Source organism: Sprattus sprattus (genome assembly GCF_963457725.1).
Source record: "Sprattus sprattus genome assembly, chromosome: 20".
In the NCBI taxonomy this organism is placed as follows: domain Eukaryota; kingdom Metazoa; phylum Chordata; class Actinopteri; order Clupeiformes; family Clupeidae; genus Sprattus; species Sprattus sprattus.
The window spans coordinates 13,966,084-13,986,538 of record NC_137918.1 but is presented as its reverse complement, the minus strand read 5'-3'; the positions used below and the strand labels follow the sequence as shown (position 1 = coordinate 13,986,538).

The window sequence follows — 20,455 nt, the reverse complement described above, 5'->3', positions numbered from 1 at the left end:
ACAGAAGCAACGCTTCTATAACTTGGACACTGAGGCGTGCATTTGTCAATAACTTGGACTACAAACACTAACTGACCTAGGCAATCAATCAATGAATTAAATACAAATTTGCCAAGAATTTATCTCTGGTCAACCCGCGCAGGAATAAGTTGTAAACAATGTAAAGATAGACAAGTTATTAATTCATCAGGTAATTGAAACATATCTTTATAGCTAATAAGCGTTGTAATTCGCTAATACTGTATATCCTACTGTAACTTTAAGTGAGTGTATGCAATTGTTTTCTAAGCCTACATAAAATGAGAAGATATTATGCTTAATGTACCAGTAGTATTTACTCCTGCATATTAAGCTTAACCAGTAAGTATTTTACTCTCCCTTAATATGTGCACTTTTAATCACATATTGCACCAATCAATGTCAAAGATAATCTGAGTTATGACAAACTGTGGAAATGGTTAATAAAAGACATGGGTATAGTTGTGCTCAAAAAGGTGATTGTGTTTTAAAATAAAAAGCTAACTCAGTCTGAAATGACATGTTCAAGTGAACTGATGGTACTGAAGAAATCAAACTATTACAGTTAAATTTCAACTTTACTGTAATCTGCCAGCTTCCACACTCTTAAATCACCACAGGTCCCTGCTTCATATGCAGAGCAGCCGACCTTAGAGCCTTTATGTTATCGGTGAGGCATTCAGGTTCACTAGTGAATCAACAGAGGAGGCCAGGTAAGATCACCCTGCCCAGGTAAGATCACCCTGCCCAGGTAAGCACACTCTGCCCAGGTAAGATCACTCTGCCCAGGTGAAATCACTCTGCCCAGGTAAGATCACCCTGCCCAGGTGAGATCACTCTGCCCAGGTAAGATCACTCTGCCCAGGTAAGATCACCCTGCCCAGGTAAGATCAATCTGCCCACGTAAGAACACCCTGCCCAGCTCGACTGCAAACATCCTCACTCATCCAAAGAAAAGGTGCAGCTGTGAAGTCACTGCTCTCTTCTCCAGGATGTTTTTGGTAAGGCTTCTCTGACTCAAACATCATGATCCAATCCTCACAGCTAAAAGTCTTCTCGGATAAACATAATTGAATTGATATCAAACAACCTGCAATGCATGGTTGCATACCTATCCCATTGTCTGGGTTGAAACTGTTTAAAATAAATACACAGGTTAATAACCCCAAACTACCGAAAAACAATCAGACTAATGTAACCAAACAAACATACAGGCAGGCTGTGTAAGAAGAAGCACAATGTAGCAAGCATAAAAACATCTGACTTGACGCCAACAGTAATTACTTCCACTGGCGTAGGCTCCTTTATTCCTTATCTCGTACTTTTTACATTTTTAAAAGGTGCCTGCTTGAAAACCACAGCCTATGATTAGGCAGTAGTGTTGTTGTGTTAAGCACTGTTACATAACCATCAACTTAAAGAAATGGTAACCTAACATAAAGAAGCCAAGAGAAATGGTGACGGTGAAAAGTAAATATATTTATTGACAAACCAAGAGTAAACTGATGAAGAAGGTGGTGATGAAAATAACGAGTAAAAAAAGAGAAAGCAAACACTCACACTGTCTGCGTGGAAATAAAAAGGAGAGCTAAACTGCTTGCGTTTAAACAAAAGGACATGGGAATGTGGTGAGTCTTCCGGGAAACTTCCTTCTACTCTAAACTTAAACTGATCTTAAAGCGTGCCAAAAACCCACCACCAAACACCACCAACGCACATAAAGCAAAATTTTAAATCTAGGTTAAACTGCGTCCAAACGAAACTCTGTCAACAACAATGATAAAGCAGGGCGCCAGCAGGGCACCAGCAGGGCGCCAGCGGAGCGCCGTGCAGCAGGCCCAAAGAAATACGGAAGCGTAGACGGGGTGTGGCTGGATGAACGGGGGAGAGCCAGAGAGCCAGAGAGAGCGATGAACATGAAATGGGCGTCTTTTATAGGTGAAGGTCAAACCAACACCTGCAACCCAATCAGACACCAGGTCACCTGTAGAGGGGGACAGAGAACAAGCGCACAGACGAGCACAATACGGCTCCCCACGTAACAAGCACTTATGGGCTACAGACAGCGCATGTTGTACCGTGAAGGAGGGCCCTTACGGCTCCTGAGGACAACATGTGGTAAGTGCTGTGGCCGTCTCCAGACAGTTGTGTGTTGTTGTTGTTGTATCCAGTGGTAGTGGTCCCTGGAGAAGTGGGTATACTCAGCAGCCCATACAGCACAGGATAAACACCCTGTTTTAAGAAGTGGGTCAATGCTGACAGAAAAATAAGTGGGTCTACGCCGTATACCTGTGTATACCCTGGACTACACCGCTGGTTGTATCTATGGTTGGGCAGTTGTTATAATGGTTAGGGTGCTGGTTATTACTGTGACAGTGAGAAGATTGGCCGTTGTGGGAAGTCCTTAACCTGCCTTGGTCAGCTGATAGACCTTCCATGTATATTCATATATAGTTCTCTTGTCATATGCAAATTATATTTTGTACTTTTATTTGGTGTTTAGTTGCCTTTCATTGTTTACCTGTCATCTCTGTTTACTGCTAGTCCATCTTGCCAGGTTAGGTTCAATTTGTGTTATGTACCATTTTAGGTACATAATTTGTATTTTATTTTGAAAAAACTTAAAGGCAACCGGGCCAATATTTTTGTCAATGCAATTAACTTTGAATGAACATTGAATCTAATTCTTGTGACCGTTTTTCCTGGTCTGGTGGCAGAAAGGGAGTCTATCTTGGTATCTTAAAAAAAAAATGCACGATATTATATCTCCCTGCCCAGGTGAGATCCCCCTGCCCAAGTAAGGTCAATCAAATGGGTGAAAAGGTAAAAATCCGCACCAGTAGCCACTTCGAAAAAAAAATGAAAAGAGAAAAGCGGGTTAGATAGATGTATAATTTTTAAGCAAATTCGCTTTCCAAGAGGCATGTACATATTTATTTAGAAATAGCCACTGTGGGGCCCCTTCAACATGTTTTAGCAGGCACATAAGTCTGCCACTGGGTGGCGCTAAATCATCAGTCAACAAGAAAAGAGACTGAAACACACCAGTCATTAGCTGAGTAGCAATGCTAAATTAGTTACACAGGACATAGGAGTAATTAATCAATTTCTGTGTGCTTTAAAATATATATAACTAACTACTTTAATTAATTATATATATATATATATATATATAAATAGAGTTAGACACATTGATCTCCATATTTGGCTAGGTCAAACAGTCTTTCTTACTCAACCCCTCTGAACAGTATGTTATAAACTTGTTTAATAACAGTGCTTTTTGGGAACAGGGATTAAACATATTAAAAGATGTGTATGGCTTTTACTCTGTAATGTTCATGTAAATAAAATGGGACACTGTAGACAGTCCCTTCTCGTGTTATGGAGCTAGATAGCACAAACATCAGTTTGCTTGATAGTAATTCAGTTGTTGCATGTGGATTTCTTCCCCTGGTTATTTCCCTGACGTAATATAGAACACAACATTACAAGACACAAGGGTAATAAGTAACAAGTGACACCATATTCAAAAGGTGGATAAAGTAAATACCATCATTAATAACATCATGGAATTAGGCGACTTCTTATCCCATGGTTGAACAGGGATGAGTGTGAGCTGAGGCAATTAAATATCCAAATTCATTAAGGTACAGGGATTAAAGATCCAAATTCATTAAGGTACTTTAACAAATGTTTGGTGTGATGCATATGTCAAGGTTTGTAAACATCACACAGATCAAACCATGCACAATTTCGATTCTATAGGCTGATTAATGGAACATGCTTCCCACCTCTCACAGCCAGGCAACCACAATAGGCAACAACAATGCTGTGTGCATTTTAGATTGTGTGTAAAACCTCAAGAACCAAATAAAATGTGTTTTATTTCATGACAAAGACCTTGAAGGATAAGGATTCTTGATGCTGTGTAACAAAGAAAAGGGGAAATAGACCCAGTAGAAGGGAGACATGCCTTGTTTTTTTTTTTTTAACTTGTATGGCTGTACTTGTTTTTACATGGTTTATTTTTGTTGTTGGAATGAAGGCAACATTATTTGAAAATGAGCAATTTGCTCAATTAATAACATCAGCTGACCAAACCAGTGGACTACAGGAGTCTGCATCCCAGTTTGTCCTGAACAACAGCTCTCACTCTCGGTTCAAGGGGTGGTGGGGGGGTCCGCTACAGTATGTGCGATGTTGTTTTTCGGGGAAACACAATTTCGTATCGCATTACAAAATATTGGGGGGAAATGCACCAACGCAATTGGTCCACTGGTGTTCCCTGACTTTCCCATGCTTTCTCTCCGTTCACATACATTGCCTTTGTTTCAGGTTCCGGACAACCCCGAGAAGCCACTCCTTCGAGTCTCCGCCTACTCTCTCGACAGCAGCTGTACACTCGCTCAGTGCTCCTAGCCACGAGCTGTACACGCGCCGCTTCTGAACGGTGATTGGTTGAAGACGGTAAAAACAACGAATTTCGACCAATCCGCGCGATGTGCACGCGCTGAGCCATGCTGTGCATTCCTCTACCACATGCACAGTTGAGCTGATAAACAAGCCCTGTGAATCACTGGCTGAAGCGTCGTCGTATATATACACTGTGTAGCTCAAAGCTCCTCATACAGAAATGACCAGAGGATACAGTTGAGCAGACAACCTTAATTAGTGCGTTTAGCACACGGTTGCGTGCATCATATCCGTAGACTTATCAACTGCTGTCTTCAAAAGACAATCGATATTATTGACTTCACTTGTTGAATGCGTTAAGCGAGCTTTTTTTTGCTCGATAACATATCGGAAACACCTTTTTCTTATCTTGACTTGGATATCCATCAATTCGCAACCATGGTTGCCATGACCAAGAGAGTGAAGACCTTCGAAATCATCTTCAGCGATCCTAGCAAGGCTTTCTACTGCAGTGGAGACAAAGTAGCTGGGAGGGTCGTGGTTGAGGTGAACGAAGTAACTAGAGTCTCGGCAATGAGAGTGTGCGGGGTCGGATGCGCTAAAGTGGAATACGCCAAAGGCAAGCAGCGATGCCGAGAGGAAATTGACTACCTGAAGTATGAAGAGGTGGTTCACCTTGATGACCAGCCAGCTGGTAAGTGTGGTTTTAAGTTGTGTAAATGTTAATGGTGGTTGTGTCGGAGTCTCTGAGACTCAAATGTCATCGTGCTCTTTTGCTAGCTAAGTTAGCTGACGTTAGCTTGTGCATCTTTAGTAATGTAAACTATGGGTAACATTAGCCATTAGCCTGCTAGCTATCTTGGTGAGTAACCTTTGACCAACATCTAAGATAACTCCCTGTTTTCTTTGTGGACAGTGCAGTGTAAAACATCTTTTTGAATAGATGACTAGGCTTAGATTAATTGACTATAGTAACTTGTAGTGAGTAACATCAACTGATGCAGATCAGTGACATTTTACTGGAAATTGGAGTCAGAACACACTTGATCCTGTCTGTGTTGCAGATGAAGATGTTTATGTATGAATCCCCATTCATTAAATGTTTACTTTTTCTGTACAGATACTGATGGATCTGTCATCCTGAGACCTGGCAACAAGTACGAGTACATGTTTGGCTTCGAGCTGCCTCAGCAGGGGTAAATATCTGCCATACTTTATCTCATTATTCCCCTAATAGCAAACAATGCCTGATATAAAGCCATTTAATGTTTAGACTACTAATCATTAATTTCAGCCAAAATAATGTGTGCTTTTTCATTTTTTCAGGCAAATCGTGTCTTCCTACAAGGGAAAGTTTGGCTTTGTGCAGTACTATGTCAAGGCTGTGATGGAGAGGTCCTCCCAGCCTCCTCAAGAGTGCAGGAAGAACTTTGAAGTGGAGGAGCCCCTGGATGTCAACACTCCAGACCTGCTGGTGAGCACACACTACATCTATGATAATGGCAGCATGGCTTCCAGTGACCACACATGGTGCTAGTGGCAATGGCGGTAGTTCAGCTGATAGTAGGAATGGACTTGACCGCCCTTGGCGTTATCAGCCTAGAGGGCTTTAGTGGGATTACCTGAGAGGCTGGAGTGAGTTTTACCTGTGTCACATCCTGCTCAGTGGAGTTCCCAGAAAAGCCTGAATGGGATTGGTTAAAAATGGCACTGTCATGAATGTAGTTACAAGTAGTGGAGATGGGTAAAGTGAAGGTGAAATGAAATGGCACCTAATGGTGTTTAGTAATTACATCTTATGGTTTAATCGTTAATTGTGAATAGATGTGTCTCAATGTTGAAAAAAGCATTGTGAATTCAAGTAGTGGAGATGGGTAAAGGGATGGTGAAATAAAATTTAGTAGTTGCATCTTATGGTTTAATTTTGAATAGTTGTGTCTCATTGTTGAAAAAAGCTGTGAATTCATGTGTAATTAACCATGTTCTTCTCCCTCCTCCCTTGGCAGTCCCCCACCGGCGGCATGAAGGAGAAGAAGGTCACCTGCATGTTCATCCCAGACGGCCAGGTGTCTCTGAACGCCAAGATTGACAGGCGTGGCTACTGCGAGGGCGAGGAGATCAGCATCAACGCCAAGTTCGAGAACACCTGCTCCCGCATCGTGGTGCCAAAGGCCGCCATCGTGGCCAAGCAGACCTACCAGGCCAACGGCCGCACCAAGGTCTTCCGCCAGAAGCTGTCCTCCGTCCGTGGCAACCACATCATCTCGGGCATGTGCGACGCCTGGCAGGGCAAGAGCATCCGCGTGCCCAAGATCAAGCCCTCCATGCTGGGGTGTAACATCATCCGTGTGGAGTATGCGCTCATGGTGAGTGTCCCTAACCATGCCAGATACTTCCCCATCAACACCTCTAAACATAGTAGGTCTCTGGTCTCAGTGCCAGTGACATGAGTGTGGATACAGCTATACCACTTACACCACTACAGTTAACACCACCTAACACTGCCTCCTCTCTCTCTCTCTGCCTGTCCAGATCTACATGCACATCCCTGGCAGCGAGAAGCTGATTCTGGAGCTGCCGCTGGTCATTGGTACCGTGCCTTACAACGGCTTCGGCAGCCGCACCAACAGCATGAGCAGCCAGGACGGCTCGGTGAGCAACGCCTCCAACAGCTGGGTGTCGCTGCGTATGCCCTCGGCCCCGCCTAGCTACTGTGACGTGAGGCGCGACGTGCGCCTGGACCAGCCGCTCACGCCCCTGCTGGACGACTACGACGGCGACGACAGCCCCATCTTCATGGACGCGCCCCACTTCACCTTCCCACCCCTGCCTGCCTACTCAGAGGTGAGATTTCAGCCAGAGGACATTGACCCTTCAGGCCCCAGTGTCAGTCACGAGGTGTTTTATGGAAATGGGAGAAGTGTTTTATCACTCCTTACCTTTCTGCAATAAATGTAGGGCACTCTAGTCGTATTTGTTCTGTATGGTCTTGGCGAGTCAACGAGTTTGCTAACGTGATTCTCCCTTTGTTGTCTCTTGTAGGTGGATGAGGAGTTCAATAGCAATGTCCGTATGCTGCAAGTCTGCTGAGCTATCTTCTATACCTCCCACTGGATCTGTGGTGGGGGTCGCCTTCATCTCTAGGCACTTGAACTAGTTCACTTGTACGAGCTCAGGAAAGACGCGCTCAAACAGCCCGTTTTAGGCCTGTGGAAAAGGACTGGTGGAAGTGAAGATTTTCGCTGCCAAGGGTCCGGGGGACCGGTTGAGGGAAACAGGAAGTGAAAGAAGGAAGTTTGTGCTACTCTGTGCCTGCACTGTCAGCAATCATAGTTATTATTTTTTCGCAAAGCCATCTGAGCTGACCACTCTAGCACTCTCTCTTCTGAAAGCTTACTGCTGTTTCTGAGGTTTCAGCACTTGAACCAAGGCCCCGCGAAAGTCGCGCGGTGCGCCGTAGTTCACTGTCCTTAAGCTGCTACCCCTGTGAACTTTGAGAGTTTGGATGAATCCACGTGTACTGCTGAGAATTGGGAGCATGTCCGTCTGTGGTAGTGCTATTCGATCACATGGACACTCCATGACTTTCTCTGCATTTGGGACTGAGCTTTTTCAAGTAGTCCCCATATTACTAAGAACATGCCTACTTGCATTGTTTATTTGTTTTTTTTTTGGAGCATGTCCGTCCTTCATAACCATTCTAGTCATTCCATTTTAATATCATGGGGCATTTCATTTTGAGGAACCTTGAGCTCCATCGTTCATTTCTGTTGTCATTCTATCACTTAATAATGTTTGGTTGCAATTACTTATGACATATACTCCATATGGTGATAAAAGTCCCCAATCTATATAGCGGAAGGGGTTGCTAATGCAGAAACTAGACCATGTTATCTCTTATACCAGTGTTGTATTAAATAAGCTGTCTTGTTTTCCTTTACGATTATGATGCACTTTTTTTGTAATGGATGCAGATCATTCTCTCAATGCCTACAGAGAGATGTTTCTGTTTTATCTTCGTTTTTTGTTTTCTTCCCAGTCTTCCATTTGACTCTTTTCCATGCACTGTAAGTTTTGATGAGTCTAACAAGCTAAAGCACATCGTAATGATCTACCCCATGACCTGCCACTGTATGGTGAGCACAAACCTCTTACTAGCAAGGGCTAAAGCGATCGTCTCGGATTCTGAACAAGGGCTGAATCACTAGGCCAAAAGACGAATGTTGACACTAAAAGTGCCAAAGTGGGTTGCCTGGAGGTGCACTAAAAGACAAATTAGGGACGGCACCTCCACAAAAAGAAAAGTTCAATTTTTATTCAAGAAATCATTTCACTCAGGACACCATTGTGATTGTATTCTGATGGTGAATGTTCTTTTTGTTTCTTGTGTTAAGTCTTCAAACTTCATTGCGCGAAAAGCTTCAAAGACTGATCTGTGAAATGCACATTTTGTTGTACATGTCGTGGAAAGTGTTTTTTTTGTATTGGAAAAACCTATGGGTTAGTTTTCTATAAAATAAAAAGTTTCAAATGAATTTGACATTGTTTGTTGACTTCTTCATGCATACGCTTCCACATAACTAACTACTCGTGATATTAAAAGACTCAGCCATAGCAAGATGAGATGGACAAATACAACATCACAAACAGGGGAATACAGTGTCAACATCACTTTAATGACAAATCACATTTTATCACATTTTTAAAGGAGAAGTTATTTGAACTGCTACCTGAATAGGATTGTGAACACCCCAACCAAGCATTTGGTCAATGGCAGGACATGCCAAGAAAGTCTACGCTAATGAATCAGAATTTATCACATATTTAAAGGAGAAGTTATTTGAACTGCTACCTCCACATAGCTACTCGTGATATTAAAAGACTCAGCCATAGCAAGATGAGATGGACAAATACAACATCACATACAGGGGAATACAGTGTCAACATCACGCTGATGAATCAGATTTTATCACATATTTAAAGGAGAAGTTATTTGAACTGCTACCTGAATAGGATTGTAAACACCCCAACGAAGCATTTGGTCAATTGCAGGACATGCCAAGAAAGTCTAGTGTGAGGGTCCTGTAAATTGTGTCCAGAGGCATTCTATGATACGTCCTGTGAAAATGAATTGTGAGTTATGGATATGCGGGCCTCTGGAAGCAGTCAAGATCAATAGTCTCATCCTCTTATCTCATTTCACTCCAGGAAAATCCATGGCCATACGCCAGTCCACACTTAGTAAGTGAGAATGTTCTGATAGACAGTGTGAATAGTGGCCTTTGAAGGCTGTCTGTATCAGATAGCCATTGCCCTTCCTGAAAGGATTGTTTGTTCAATCGATGCGAACACATCGAAAACGCAGTTGTAATCGGTTAATTCATATCTATACAAAAGAACAGAATTCAATATCTAAGATCCCTAATACCTTATTGGCAGGAATGGAAATGTAATTATCAGGGGTGTCTTTGCCAGCTAAACACTTTTTGAAATCTGATGAAGAGGCTTCTTGAGGAATCAAATCCACAAAATGGTATGAGTAGTTAAGATATGGAGGTTCAGTTGAAATGGAGTTGATTCTAACCAGTAGGTCAAGCCTTTGTCTGGGGGTCTGTTTCTGTATCTGTGCATGATCGGTTTGTCATGGTCCAGTCAGAATCTCATGGTCAACATTGTATTCAGGTTTCTCCACCAATTCTGTACTATTACTTGAGATTCCATTGCCTTAACCTGAGAACTGATGCTAACTTTAAGCTACAGAATCTGGATTTTTTTTTCTTCTCCTGTGGACGTGCCGCTGCAGCTATAAGGCCGTAAATTGTTTATCTCTTCTAAACCAGACCGGAAAATTCCACGCCCATCCTCTCTCATACCAGCAGCTACAGGCTCCTCTCCACTTGGCTTGTGTGTGGTGACGTGCTGAAGCTTCTTTCGAGCTAACTATCTGTAGCTGATTCTGTCCTGACAAATATCACCCCATCTTTGCCAGAGTCTCTATACGTAGCCTCTCTCTGTCCCTCAACAGAGAAGAGGTCGGTTTACGATAATACATTTGGAGATGCCGGGGATGTTGAAACATAAAAACAGACACACATATTATAAAAACACACATAAAAACAGGCACACATATAAAACCACATATAAAAACAGACACACATATAAAAACACATATTCAACAATAGACAGGCATATTCGCTTCAATTTGTGAATACAATCATATAGTTTCTGTATGTGTATTTATTTATATTTCTTACAATTTTTTTAGCAGTTATGTTTAGTAGGAGAGGGAGACTAATCAGGAAGGAAATTAGTTCTTCTGTTGACACATCTGGCCTCTCTCTTCCCACTTACCTAAGGTACATTTGGCCTTCAAAAGGGGAAACTGGGTTTTAACTCTCTTGTTCTGGTAAAACAAACATGCACAACTACACAAATCAACATTTACCCGAAACATTTCTACAGCAGAAGTGAGGGGAAAGCCTTCATCTACGTCTACGTATTTTCTCAGCACATAAACCAGGAGGATAACAAGTTAGAGGAGTTTCTACCGAACTCAACACACATGGGCAGACTTTAGGAAGGTCCTGACCCCCTCCCCCACAAATAGCTGACCAGCTGTCCATAGGTGACATAACCCCATACGAGTGGTGCTGAGTGTCTGTGGACAAGCCTTGGTTAGGCTGCCCAGGATCTTAAGAGTAGTTTATACAGCCACCACAACAAGTAGAACTCAACAAGTCAGTACTTGATCTAGTACCAGAAACAATGTGTTAGACTGAAAAACAAGCGTAGCCGTTCCATTGGCGAGGTTGTTTCATAATATGAATAATGTACTGCTCAGTTATGGACCTTGTGAAGCAAGATATGTACAATCCATCAGAATAACTCTGGGTAAATTCAGCACTGGCTTGTGGGTAACTCCCAGAAGACCCATTTGTGTTACTCGTCATCCCCCCACCAAAGATGTCTGACTACCTGCCCTTCAGGCCATTCAGACTGATATACTAGGTCTGCAGGCATATTACACCGCCTGAGGGAACACCTGAGTGTAATCCACATGCAATAAACTTTATTACATTACAAAGCATTCAGACAGGCAAACCAGCTCTCGTTGGCTGCATAGATTTGTTGCATGTTTTTAGAAAGAAACGTTCAGTCTCTATGCATAGCCTAACTTGTGAACTTTAATGTCAAAATTAACACGGCTATTTAAACAATCAAGACATTTTCAAACATTTTCAATTGAGGCCTCAGTGGTGGTGGAAAATCATCTGGGTTAATGAACTACCAGGAGGTAAGCAAAAGCAGAACTAAAGTACTCGTGACTCTCCAAGCTTATCTCCTAATGACTCTGTCTCTAGGTTGGTTCCACTCCAATGAGGTGTCGCTGCCAAGTACGCCTGACCTGTTCTTAACATGGAAGGGCAGGAGTCATTGCAGTTAATGCAAAAACAGCAGCAGATAATGACCCTGTGAAGGGCAGAAGGTGCATGATTTAAAAAACCACCATCACTGAGTAAAGAGAAAAAAAAGATTGTGGGCCATCAGCTAAACAGTGAACATGGAATTGGGCATGACAAATGAACGAGAGGAAGATCTTATGTTGTTTTTTTGAGAGAACAGTAGCCAGATTAAACAAGAAAAAAAGTATTTCTATCAAACTGATCAGCAAATGTTTTCATCAATAGAGACACATGGACATGCATTGCTGTGCTCCTGTCTCTCCTGTAAGAGGACTAAAGATTTTGGGCCACATAATATGGGGTGCCAGCTTGTGGGAGGATTTTCCCAGGACACTGATAATAAGTGTGAATCCATGCTTAGTTTACATTATAACATGACACAGAGGTTGGATGCTATAATATTGAGGCTATAGTCTGGATAATATGCGGTTAACTGTATCGGTTACTTTCAACAAGACTGCATGGAAAAATATCTGTGTTTTTTCAGTAAGTCATTTTTTTTTAAGTTCCTGTCAACAAGGAGATAGTTAAGGTCTACACTGTCAAAAAGTGTTTCTATTTTCGTATGTATCATAAACATCTGACAAAGCAGAGTAGAGGCAACAGTTTGTTACAAATTGAAGATGTCTTTAAACAGTGTTACAGTTAGAGGGCTTGTAACAGTTGAGTAGTTTTGTGACTTCCCAACTAAGGCCAAGGCCACTCTAAGCGGATTTTCATACTTTCCGGAACGTATTCGGGGTTAGTCAATCGCGGCCAGACAAAGCTGTGCTGCGCTGTTCTACGGCCACACACACCCATTGAAACTGGTGAATATGCTGTAGTACATGTGCTAGGCCTGTTGGTGGCGCTGTGAATGGTGCTACCAGAAATGGAGAAGAAGACTCGGAGAAGAAGAAGACGACAAGTTACAACTAGTTAAGTTAGTGACAGTTCAGTTTGTCGCCAAGTAGTTGACCATACTGTGCCTTATACATTTCCTATGCTTAAATCATCATTGTTCGACCTGTATGTGATGCATTATGTGCATACCTAATGAAAGTAAGGGCTTTCATGGAGTTGCTACTGTGATAGATCATGTGTATTAAATACCACATTTTGGGCTACCTTCTAGTGCTATTAGTAGTGATTAGCATGCTAAGCGGATATTTAGCTATGTTCTGTTCTTATGTTGATACCCTGTAATAAAGATGTGTTCAATCCTGCTAAGATTTCGACTGGATGAGATATGAATGAGATCCATGTTGCCAGTGTAATGTCCACTATATGTATCTAGTAATATTAGTTGTGTAATTCAGTGCAGTGCAAATTAGTCCCCATAAAGAAGACTGCTTTGGTAACTCAGTGAATAAAACATGCCCTTCTTAGATCGTTGTTTGCCAGCCATAAACAGAACAGAAGACTTACATTTTTTTGTTTTTATTGCGATTGGGAAGATGTACGTGACTACTTGACAGCTTCCAGCGTTCACGTGGGATAATTACGTCATCAGATTGGCGGATTCAAACCCGATTTGCGGCCAGACAGGCCCTGATAGCAGGGTAGATTGCAACCTTCCCACTCTGGAGAGGGGATTCTAAGGCCAAGGCCAGACTAAGCGGATTTTCATACTTTCCGAAACGTACCTTGACAAAATGGCCTCCCGGCCAGATAAATCTGCCATTTGGAGCGTCACTTACCGTCAAGGTTAGAATCCCCTCTCCAGAGTGGAAAGGTTGCAATCTACCCTGCTATCAGGGCCTGTCTGGCCGCAAATCGGGTTTGAATCCGCGAATCTGATGACGTAATTATCCCACGTGAACGCTGGAAGCTGTCAAGTAGTCACGTACATCTTCCCAATCGCAATAAAAACAAAAAAATGTAAGTCTTCTGTTCTGTTTATTGCTGGCAAACAACGATCTAAGAAGGGCACGTTTTATTCACTGAGTTACCAAAGCAGTCTTCTTTATGGGGACTAATTTGCACTGCACTGAATTACACAACTAATATTACTAGATACATATAATAGTGGACATTACACTGGGCAACATGGATCTCATTCATATCTCATCCAGTCGAAATCTTAGCAGGATTGAACACATCTTTATTACAGCGTATCAACATAAGAACAGAACATAGCTAAATCTCCGCTTAGCGTGCTAATCACTACTAATAGCACTAGAAGGTAGCCCAAAATGTGGTATTTAATACACACGATCTATCACAGTAGCAACTTCATGAAAACCCTTACTTTCATTAGGTATGCACATAATGCATCACATACAGGTCGAACAATGATGATTTAAGCATAGGAAATGTATAAGGCACAGTATGGTCAACTACTTGGCGACAAACTGAACTGTCAATAACTTAACTAGTTGTAACTTGTCGTCGTCTTCTTCTCCGAGTCTTCTTCTCCATTTCCGGTAGCACCCTTCAAAGCGCCACCAACAGGCCTTGCATATGTACTACAGCATATTCACCAGTTTCAATGGGTGTGTGTGGCCGTAGAACAGCGCAGCACAGCTTTGTCTGGCCGCAATTGACTAAACCCGAATAAGTTCCGGAAAGTATGAAAATCCGCTTAGTCTGGCCTTGGCCTAACCTTGACGGTAAGTGACGCTCCAAATGGCAGATTTATCTGGCCGGGAGGCCAGTTTGTCAAGGTTACGTTCCGGAAAGTATGAAAATCGGCTTAGTCTGGCCTTGGCCTAACCTTGACGGAAAGTAACGCTCCAAATGGCAGATTTATCTGGCCGGGAGGCCAGTTTGTCAAGGTTACGTTCCGGAAAGTATGAAAATCCGCTTAGTGTGGCCTTGCTCTAAGATACACAAATGAGTGGATCACTTCATTTTTTACATTCCGTTGTAATGGTCTGCTCATTTATTTGTAATTTAATCTAATTTATACATCAACTCACAGTGTTGGTTACTTGTTGCACACTGAAGCTTTGTATATACAGAGAAACCTTTTGGCACAGTTTGCAATGTGGAAGCATTCACATTCCGCATATACATTCCTAGTGAAACACAATGAGCCTTTGATGGACACAGGGTACGATTCTCTCTAGCAAGCGATGGAGCAGTGAGGAGAGACTTGATCGCTACTTCAGACAGACTGAATTTGTACGCAGAGGATTCCAATAGTTTTTCTGTTACGTATATGGTCATTCATGGTTAGAGACACCACATAAACACTATAAGCTATGCAGTAACATGGTAAAAGACACCACCTAGACACTATGAGCTTTGCAGTAACATGTTGTTGGTAATGACTGCAAGTGCTTTATCACAATGGAAAAACTCCAGACCGCTCTGCACTGTTTTGAGTTTCCTTCTAGAGCTGTACAAATATCTGTTCTGCAACGCCACAATAAATTGGGTACAAGGAAGTCATGACTTGTACCTCCATAAAAGGTAGGCCTTATGGTGTGATGTTGTTGCCTTAGAGCCACAGCCTGTGACTTTCTATTTGGTTTGGATAACTTCTCACAAATGTATCACTGTTGTTGCTCTTGTTGTAGAAGGGTGGGGCCACAGAGTCAGAAGAACTGTGTTGTTTTGCCCAGCTACAGCAGCACTAGCATGAGCTGAACACATGAGTCATGTGGTGGGATTCCCTACTTGGACTCTTCTTACTGTGATCTTCATCTCCGCTGACCTGACCTGACCTGACCTGACCTCTCATAAGCCTGGAATGTCTCAGTCCAGAGGTGAGCCCTCGGGCACTAAGGTGATCACTGACACCTCTTACCTTCTACTGTTAGAACACTGACACCTCTTACCTTCTACTGTTAGAACACTGACACCTCTTACCTTCTACTGTTAGAACACTGACACCTCTTACCTTCTACTGTTAGAACACTGACACCTCTTACCTTCTACTGTTAGAACACTGACACCTCCTTCTACTGTTAGAACACTGACACCTTTTACCTTCTACTGTTAGAGCACTGACACCTCTTAACTTCTACTGTTAGAACACTGGCACCTCTCACCTTCTACTGTTGTACTCGTACTCTTCTACAGCATGGGGAGGCCACATGAATCAATATCCAACTTTTTTACATCTGAAATGGCAATGCTGCTGAAGTGAGCTTGTCTTGACAGACAACAATATCATTACAAGTCAAACACAGTTCAGTGTTTCCAGTTTCAGTTTGCAGTGTTTCCAGTTTCCTGTTGTCACAAAATGACTTAAACCCATAGAAAAAGGGGACTGAGTGATGAAGAGGTTTTGGAGAGAAGGACGGAAAAAGAGAAAGACAGCAAAACTGAAAACTGAAATTGTCTTATTAAAAAAAACAATCTAGAAAATGCCAGGGAAAGTATTCCTACGTGGATCTGAAATTGTAGGTGTGTTTGTCATACAGTTAGAGAGGCTTGTGCTTGTCTCAACCTGTCAGGGTGAGTCATGAAATCCCTGATAACAAAACATCATAACAGGACTCGGGAAATCGTGATACCAGGAAACCCAAGCTGAATGTCATGTTATCAATCACACTTGTTGAAAATATACAGTTTTAAATGTGACATAAGTATATATATAAGTAAATACTAGTCTAAAGTTTTTGAATTCAAGTCCCAAATTCAAAGTATACTGAAGTTAGTGAACAGATTTCTTGGTTCAAGGCTGACATGAACGTATCGTTTCTATTATCACACAAAGTGTTTAAATGGACTGGTAAATGGACATGCACAGGTGTAGATTGTTCATGTGAAGTGATATCCGTAAAGTGCATATGACCTTAAAACTACTAACGTCGGTTGTGCCACACCCTAATCAATTTCATCCTAGGTGTGGCTAGGATCCACACCCCCACTCTCCCCTGCGGCAGGCAATTGATACTGTTGCGGGAAGACTTGGCAAGCCCTTTGACGAAGTTGGGTTTCCCTGGGAAGGTGAATTGACAGTTCCCAATGAAATGCCCACAGGGTGGTATTGTAAAGTACACTAATCACTAATCGACTGCTAGAAAATGAAGGGTGTCATGTTGTCTGAGTAAGGAGACACGTCAACCATGACTAATTCTGCTGGATGCCTGAGGATGCCTGTTGAATATTTAGATGTCACGACAAGCAATCTTACATCCTACGGAAATAACCGAATTGTTACTGCCAATTGATGCCATGTCAAGACAGTTAAAGGGCAGAGGATTCACAGGAATGTCATCCTGTGCCCCTTTAGGTACAGTAGTAGTCAAAAGTTTGGACACACCTTACATTTTAAAGTGTTTTCTTTACTTTTATTATTTTCTACATTGTAGATTTATACTCAAGACATTTAAACTACGAAAGAACACATATGGAATGATGTACTTAACAAAAAAAGTGTTATCTACCATGTAAAAAATAATAAAAGTAAAGAAAAAACTTCTCTAAAAATGAGAAGGTGTGTCCAAACTTTTGACTGGTACTGTAAATGTCGGGCCTGGACATATCGGTATGGATCAGGTGGAATTCATGAATGGAAAGTAGCCCACTGGTCAGGTTACAACAACAACCAATGGCATTCAAAACTTGTCATGCCCATGACCTACCAATCAGAATGTTCCATTTGAACATTTCCTGCACTGTACTAAGTTAGTATGTACACTTTAGGTATAGCCTCGGAAGTATGCATGTGGGTACAGTATAGTATGCATGCTTTTGTTGGCTGGCAACCAAATCTGCAATGGAAAAAACTCAACAATAGAAAATAGCTATCAATAAGTCTGAAAGCATGTGCTAGGAGATACAGGAAAGCATCACCGGACTTCACACAGACTTATCACAGGGTAACAAACGCACCCATTCCCATAACCTACATAAAGCTTCCATTCCTCACCATGACAACTAAATGATGAAGTTTTGTAGTGGTGTGATACCTGATGCACAATGACTACTAGCAACATCACTATGCGGAGCACGCATAGACATAGGAATACCATGCCTGAGGGTGCAATTAAACCACACACTGCCATTTCACAAGAGGCGGATTGCACAGTGGACCGAAGCTGTCAAATGTACGCAACAGGAATTCCATTAAGCAAGATGCATGAAATGGTAGGTAATGTAGCTAAGAATGATGACTTACTGATTACTAACGGCATAGAAATGTCAGTAAGACTTTACAATAAGGTTACAAATCGTACACTTAAGGACTCCTGAACTAATGCCTGACTAATGATGATTTAATGCAACATATATCAGTAATTCCTGTTGTTGACCATGAACTGATGATAGATAAAAATAGATAGATAAAACTTTATTGCCAATCAACAATGTTGGTGGTATTCTTTTGTCAGAGGGAGCACAGGCCAGTAAGGAGGGGAGAGAAGGGGGTAGGGAAAAAAATTAAAAATAAAAATACTCAAGGCTTTAGGAGTTCAGGAGTCTGATAGCAGAGGGGAAGAAGCTGTTATTGAGGCGTGATCAAGTCACTGTGGCCTTATGTGATCATACAAATAACCATCCTACTCATAAAAGCCCTGGTGCAATAACAAAGCCCCGTTCGGACCAGGCTGCTATGCCTGTGTAAAATCATGGATCCGTGTGAGTGACTCATAAATAGAAAGAGGCTAACATGGTCAATACATGAGGTCCAGCACCAGTGGACACTGCCATTCAGAACATTCTATAGAACATTCAGAACATCCTATAGCACCAGTGGACACTGCCATTCAGAACATTCTATAGCTGTGCCTCATCCGTGCCACTCCCCACGTCTTCAAAGCCACCGTCCGCCTGGCCCAAACTTGTTTACTCCGAGCTGATTGGTCAGGAGCGAGGCTGGTCGGTCAAGCGTTAGGTAATGGTATAGGGGGGCTTCACATGCTTCAAACGGTGGTGGCAGCGGGTCACACACAGTGCTTTGTTGGTTCCGAGAAAATCTCCACACATGCAAACTCACATCCTTCTGTTGAGCATGCATGGAAGGCATTCTGTGGCTACGTGTAGTGTAGATTTGACATGGAAGAATGGAGACGGGGGGTAGGGTCGCTTTGGGTAGAGAGAGTGGCGTGGCGTAGTGTGGTGGAGGGTGGCGTCGGGCGGGGTGTAAGGGTAGTAAACTTTCTGACAGGTCAAAATGGGGTGCAGCAGGCAGCATGTTACAACACTCAACATGTGACGGCCTTATGTGAACAGAACATGATGAGAATCTCTGTTTGGGTTCAGGGTGTTGGCACAACACACAGATCTGTGGTACACACTAGCCCTGTATACATGAAAACACAGCCCTCAAACGGTACGTATGTCTTATGCATCAGGTCACATAAACTAATCAGTTATCCCCTGCAGAGGATCAAAGTACCAGCATGCTGTCTGACTTTGACACACATTCTTTAGGAAGTTGGACAGGCCTGCAAGGACGGATGTTTAATACTGTGAGGCCAGCTATTAGAGAGGGACACTAAACAGGGAGATTTCCATCCTCCCACACTGTCTGATCAGAGCAATAGCCTGTGAGTTTAGCTATAACAGGTTACGGATATAGAGAGGGTGTCTTAATACCCCCCACACCCACGCTGGCACCCACACACCTCTCTCTCTCTCTCTCTCCGGGGTGTGTGACATCACCCTTCCTAAGGACACAACTCTATTCTTAGGCCCTAAGCCTCACAGTGAAAGACAGCTCCCTCCTGCTCTCTCCTCCTCTGTGTAAGCATTCATTTACAGTGCCCACTTTAGAGCAGAGAATGGAAAGCCAGCCCTGAATATACCCAATAACTAATACCCGGAACTTCACCCTGATGGGAGGGCAGATACAGCACATACAGTATCTGGGTACACACAGTCTTCAGTTGGAAACGGATACCACTGCACAGAATGATGTAACCTAGAATATAAAATCATGCAATATATCTGGTGCAGCAACTCTTTCAATTTAGTTCAAAAACCCATCTAAAATGTATACACCTGTGTAAACTAATTACATTAAACAGACACCTAATGTATGTGACGACAATCTAAACAACAACAAAAAGAGAACATTTAGCATATTTATGTAGCACATTTTGCAGAAGTAAGGCCTGTTCCTCTTCCAGGGGCATTGGTTTTTGTTTTAAAGAAGAGGAAACCTGACTCCCAAGAGGTGTATGGGGAGCGTGGGTGAGGGTAAACTTGTTCGTGTTTAAAAAAATGAATGAAAACATGGAGGAAAAATGCTTGAGATACTGCTTGGGGTTAACCTGTATTGTGCAATTCCTTCAATAAAAAAATAATAAATAAAAATGAATAAATAAAAAAAGAAGAGGAAACTACCATAGCTGCTTGAGCTAAACACAGACATCTTCCCCTGCTGCCTTTCCCCCACTTGGCAGGTAGTGCAGCCCAGCCCAGCAGCTCTTGTTCTGGAGATCCCAGATAGCTAGTAGGGCTAATGTGCCCATGCCCACAGTCTGAAACCCAACACTGTTGTTTGTGTGTCCAGCAACAGCTGCGTCTAAACACAGCAGGGAGGGGGGGGGGGGGGATATGGGCCTACACGGAGGTGTGGGAAAAGGGGGAAAAGAGGGTATCTGACAGATAAGGAAAGAAGGAGTGCAATGTCATGAATTAGAGAGATATAGGGGAGGAAAAGAGAGTGAAAAGGCTAAAGA

General features: G+C 42.5%; 1 protein-coding gene across 1 annotated transcript; it reads left to right on the top strand.

The window, feature by feature from the left end:
- The first annotated feature begins 4,633 nt into the window (after window positions 1–4,633).
- LOC308381978 (thioredoxin-interacting protein-like) lies at window positions 4,634–8,966 on the top strand. The gene is made up of 6 exons (XM_080859653.1): window positions 4,634–5,125; window positions 5,552–5,627; window positions 5,758–5,905; window positions 6,438–6,797; window positions 6,964–7,275; window positions 7,474–8,966. The coding sequence occupies exons 1-6, from the start codon at window positions 4,870–4,872 to the stop codon at window positions 7,519–7,521; spliced, it is 1,200 nt and encodes a 399-aa protein (XP_080715779.1). The 5' UTR covers window positions 4,634–4,869; the 3' UTR covers window positions 7,522–8,966.
- Window positions 8,967–20,455: the final 11,489 nt, after the last annotated feature.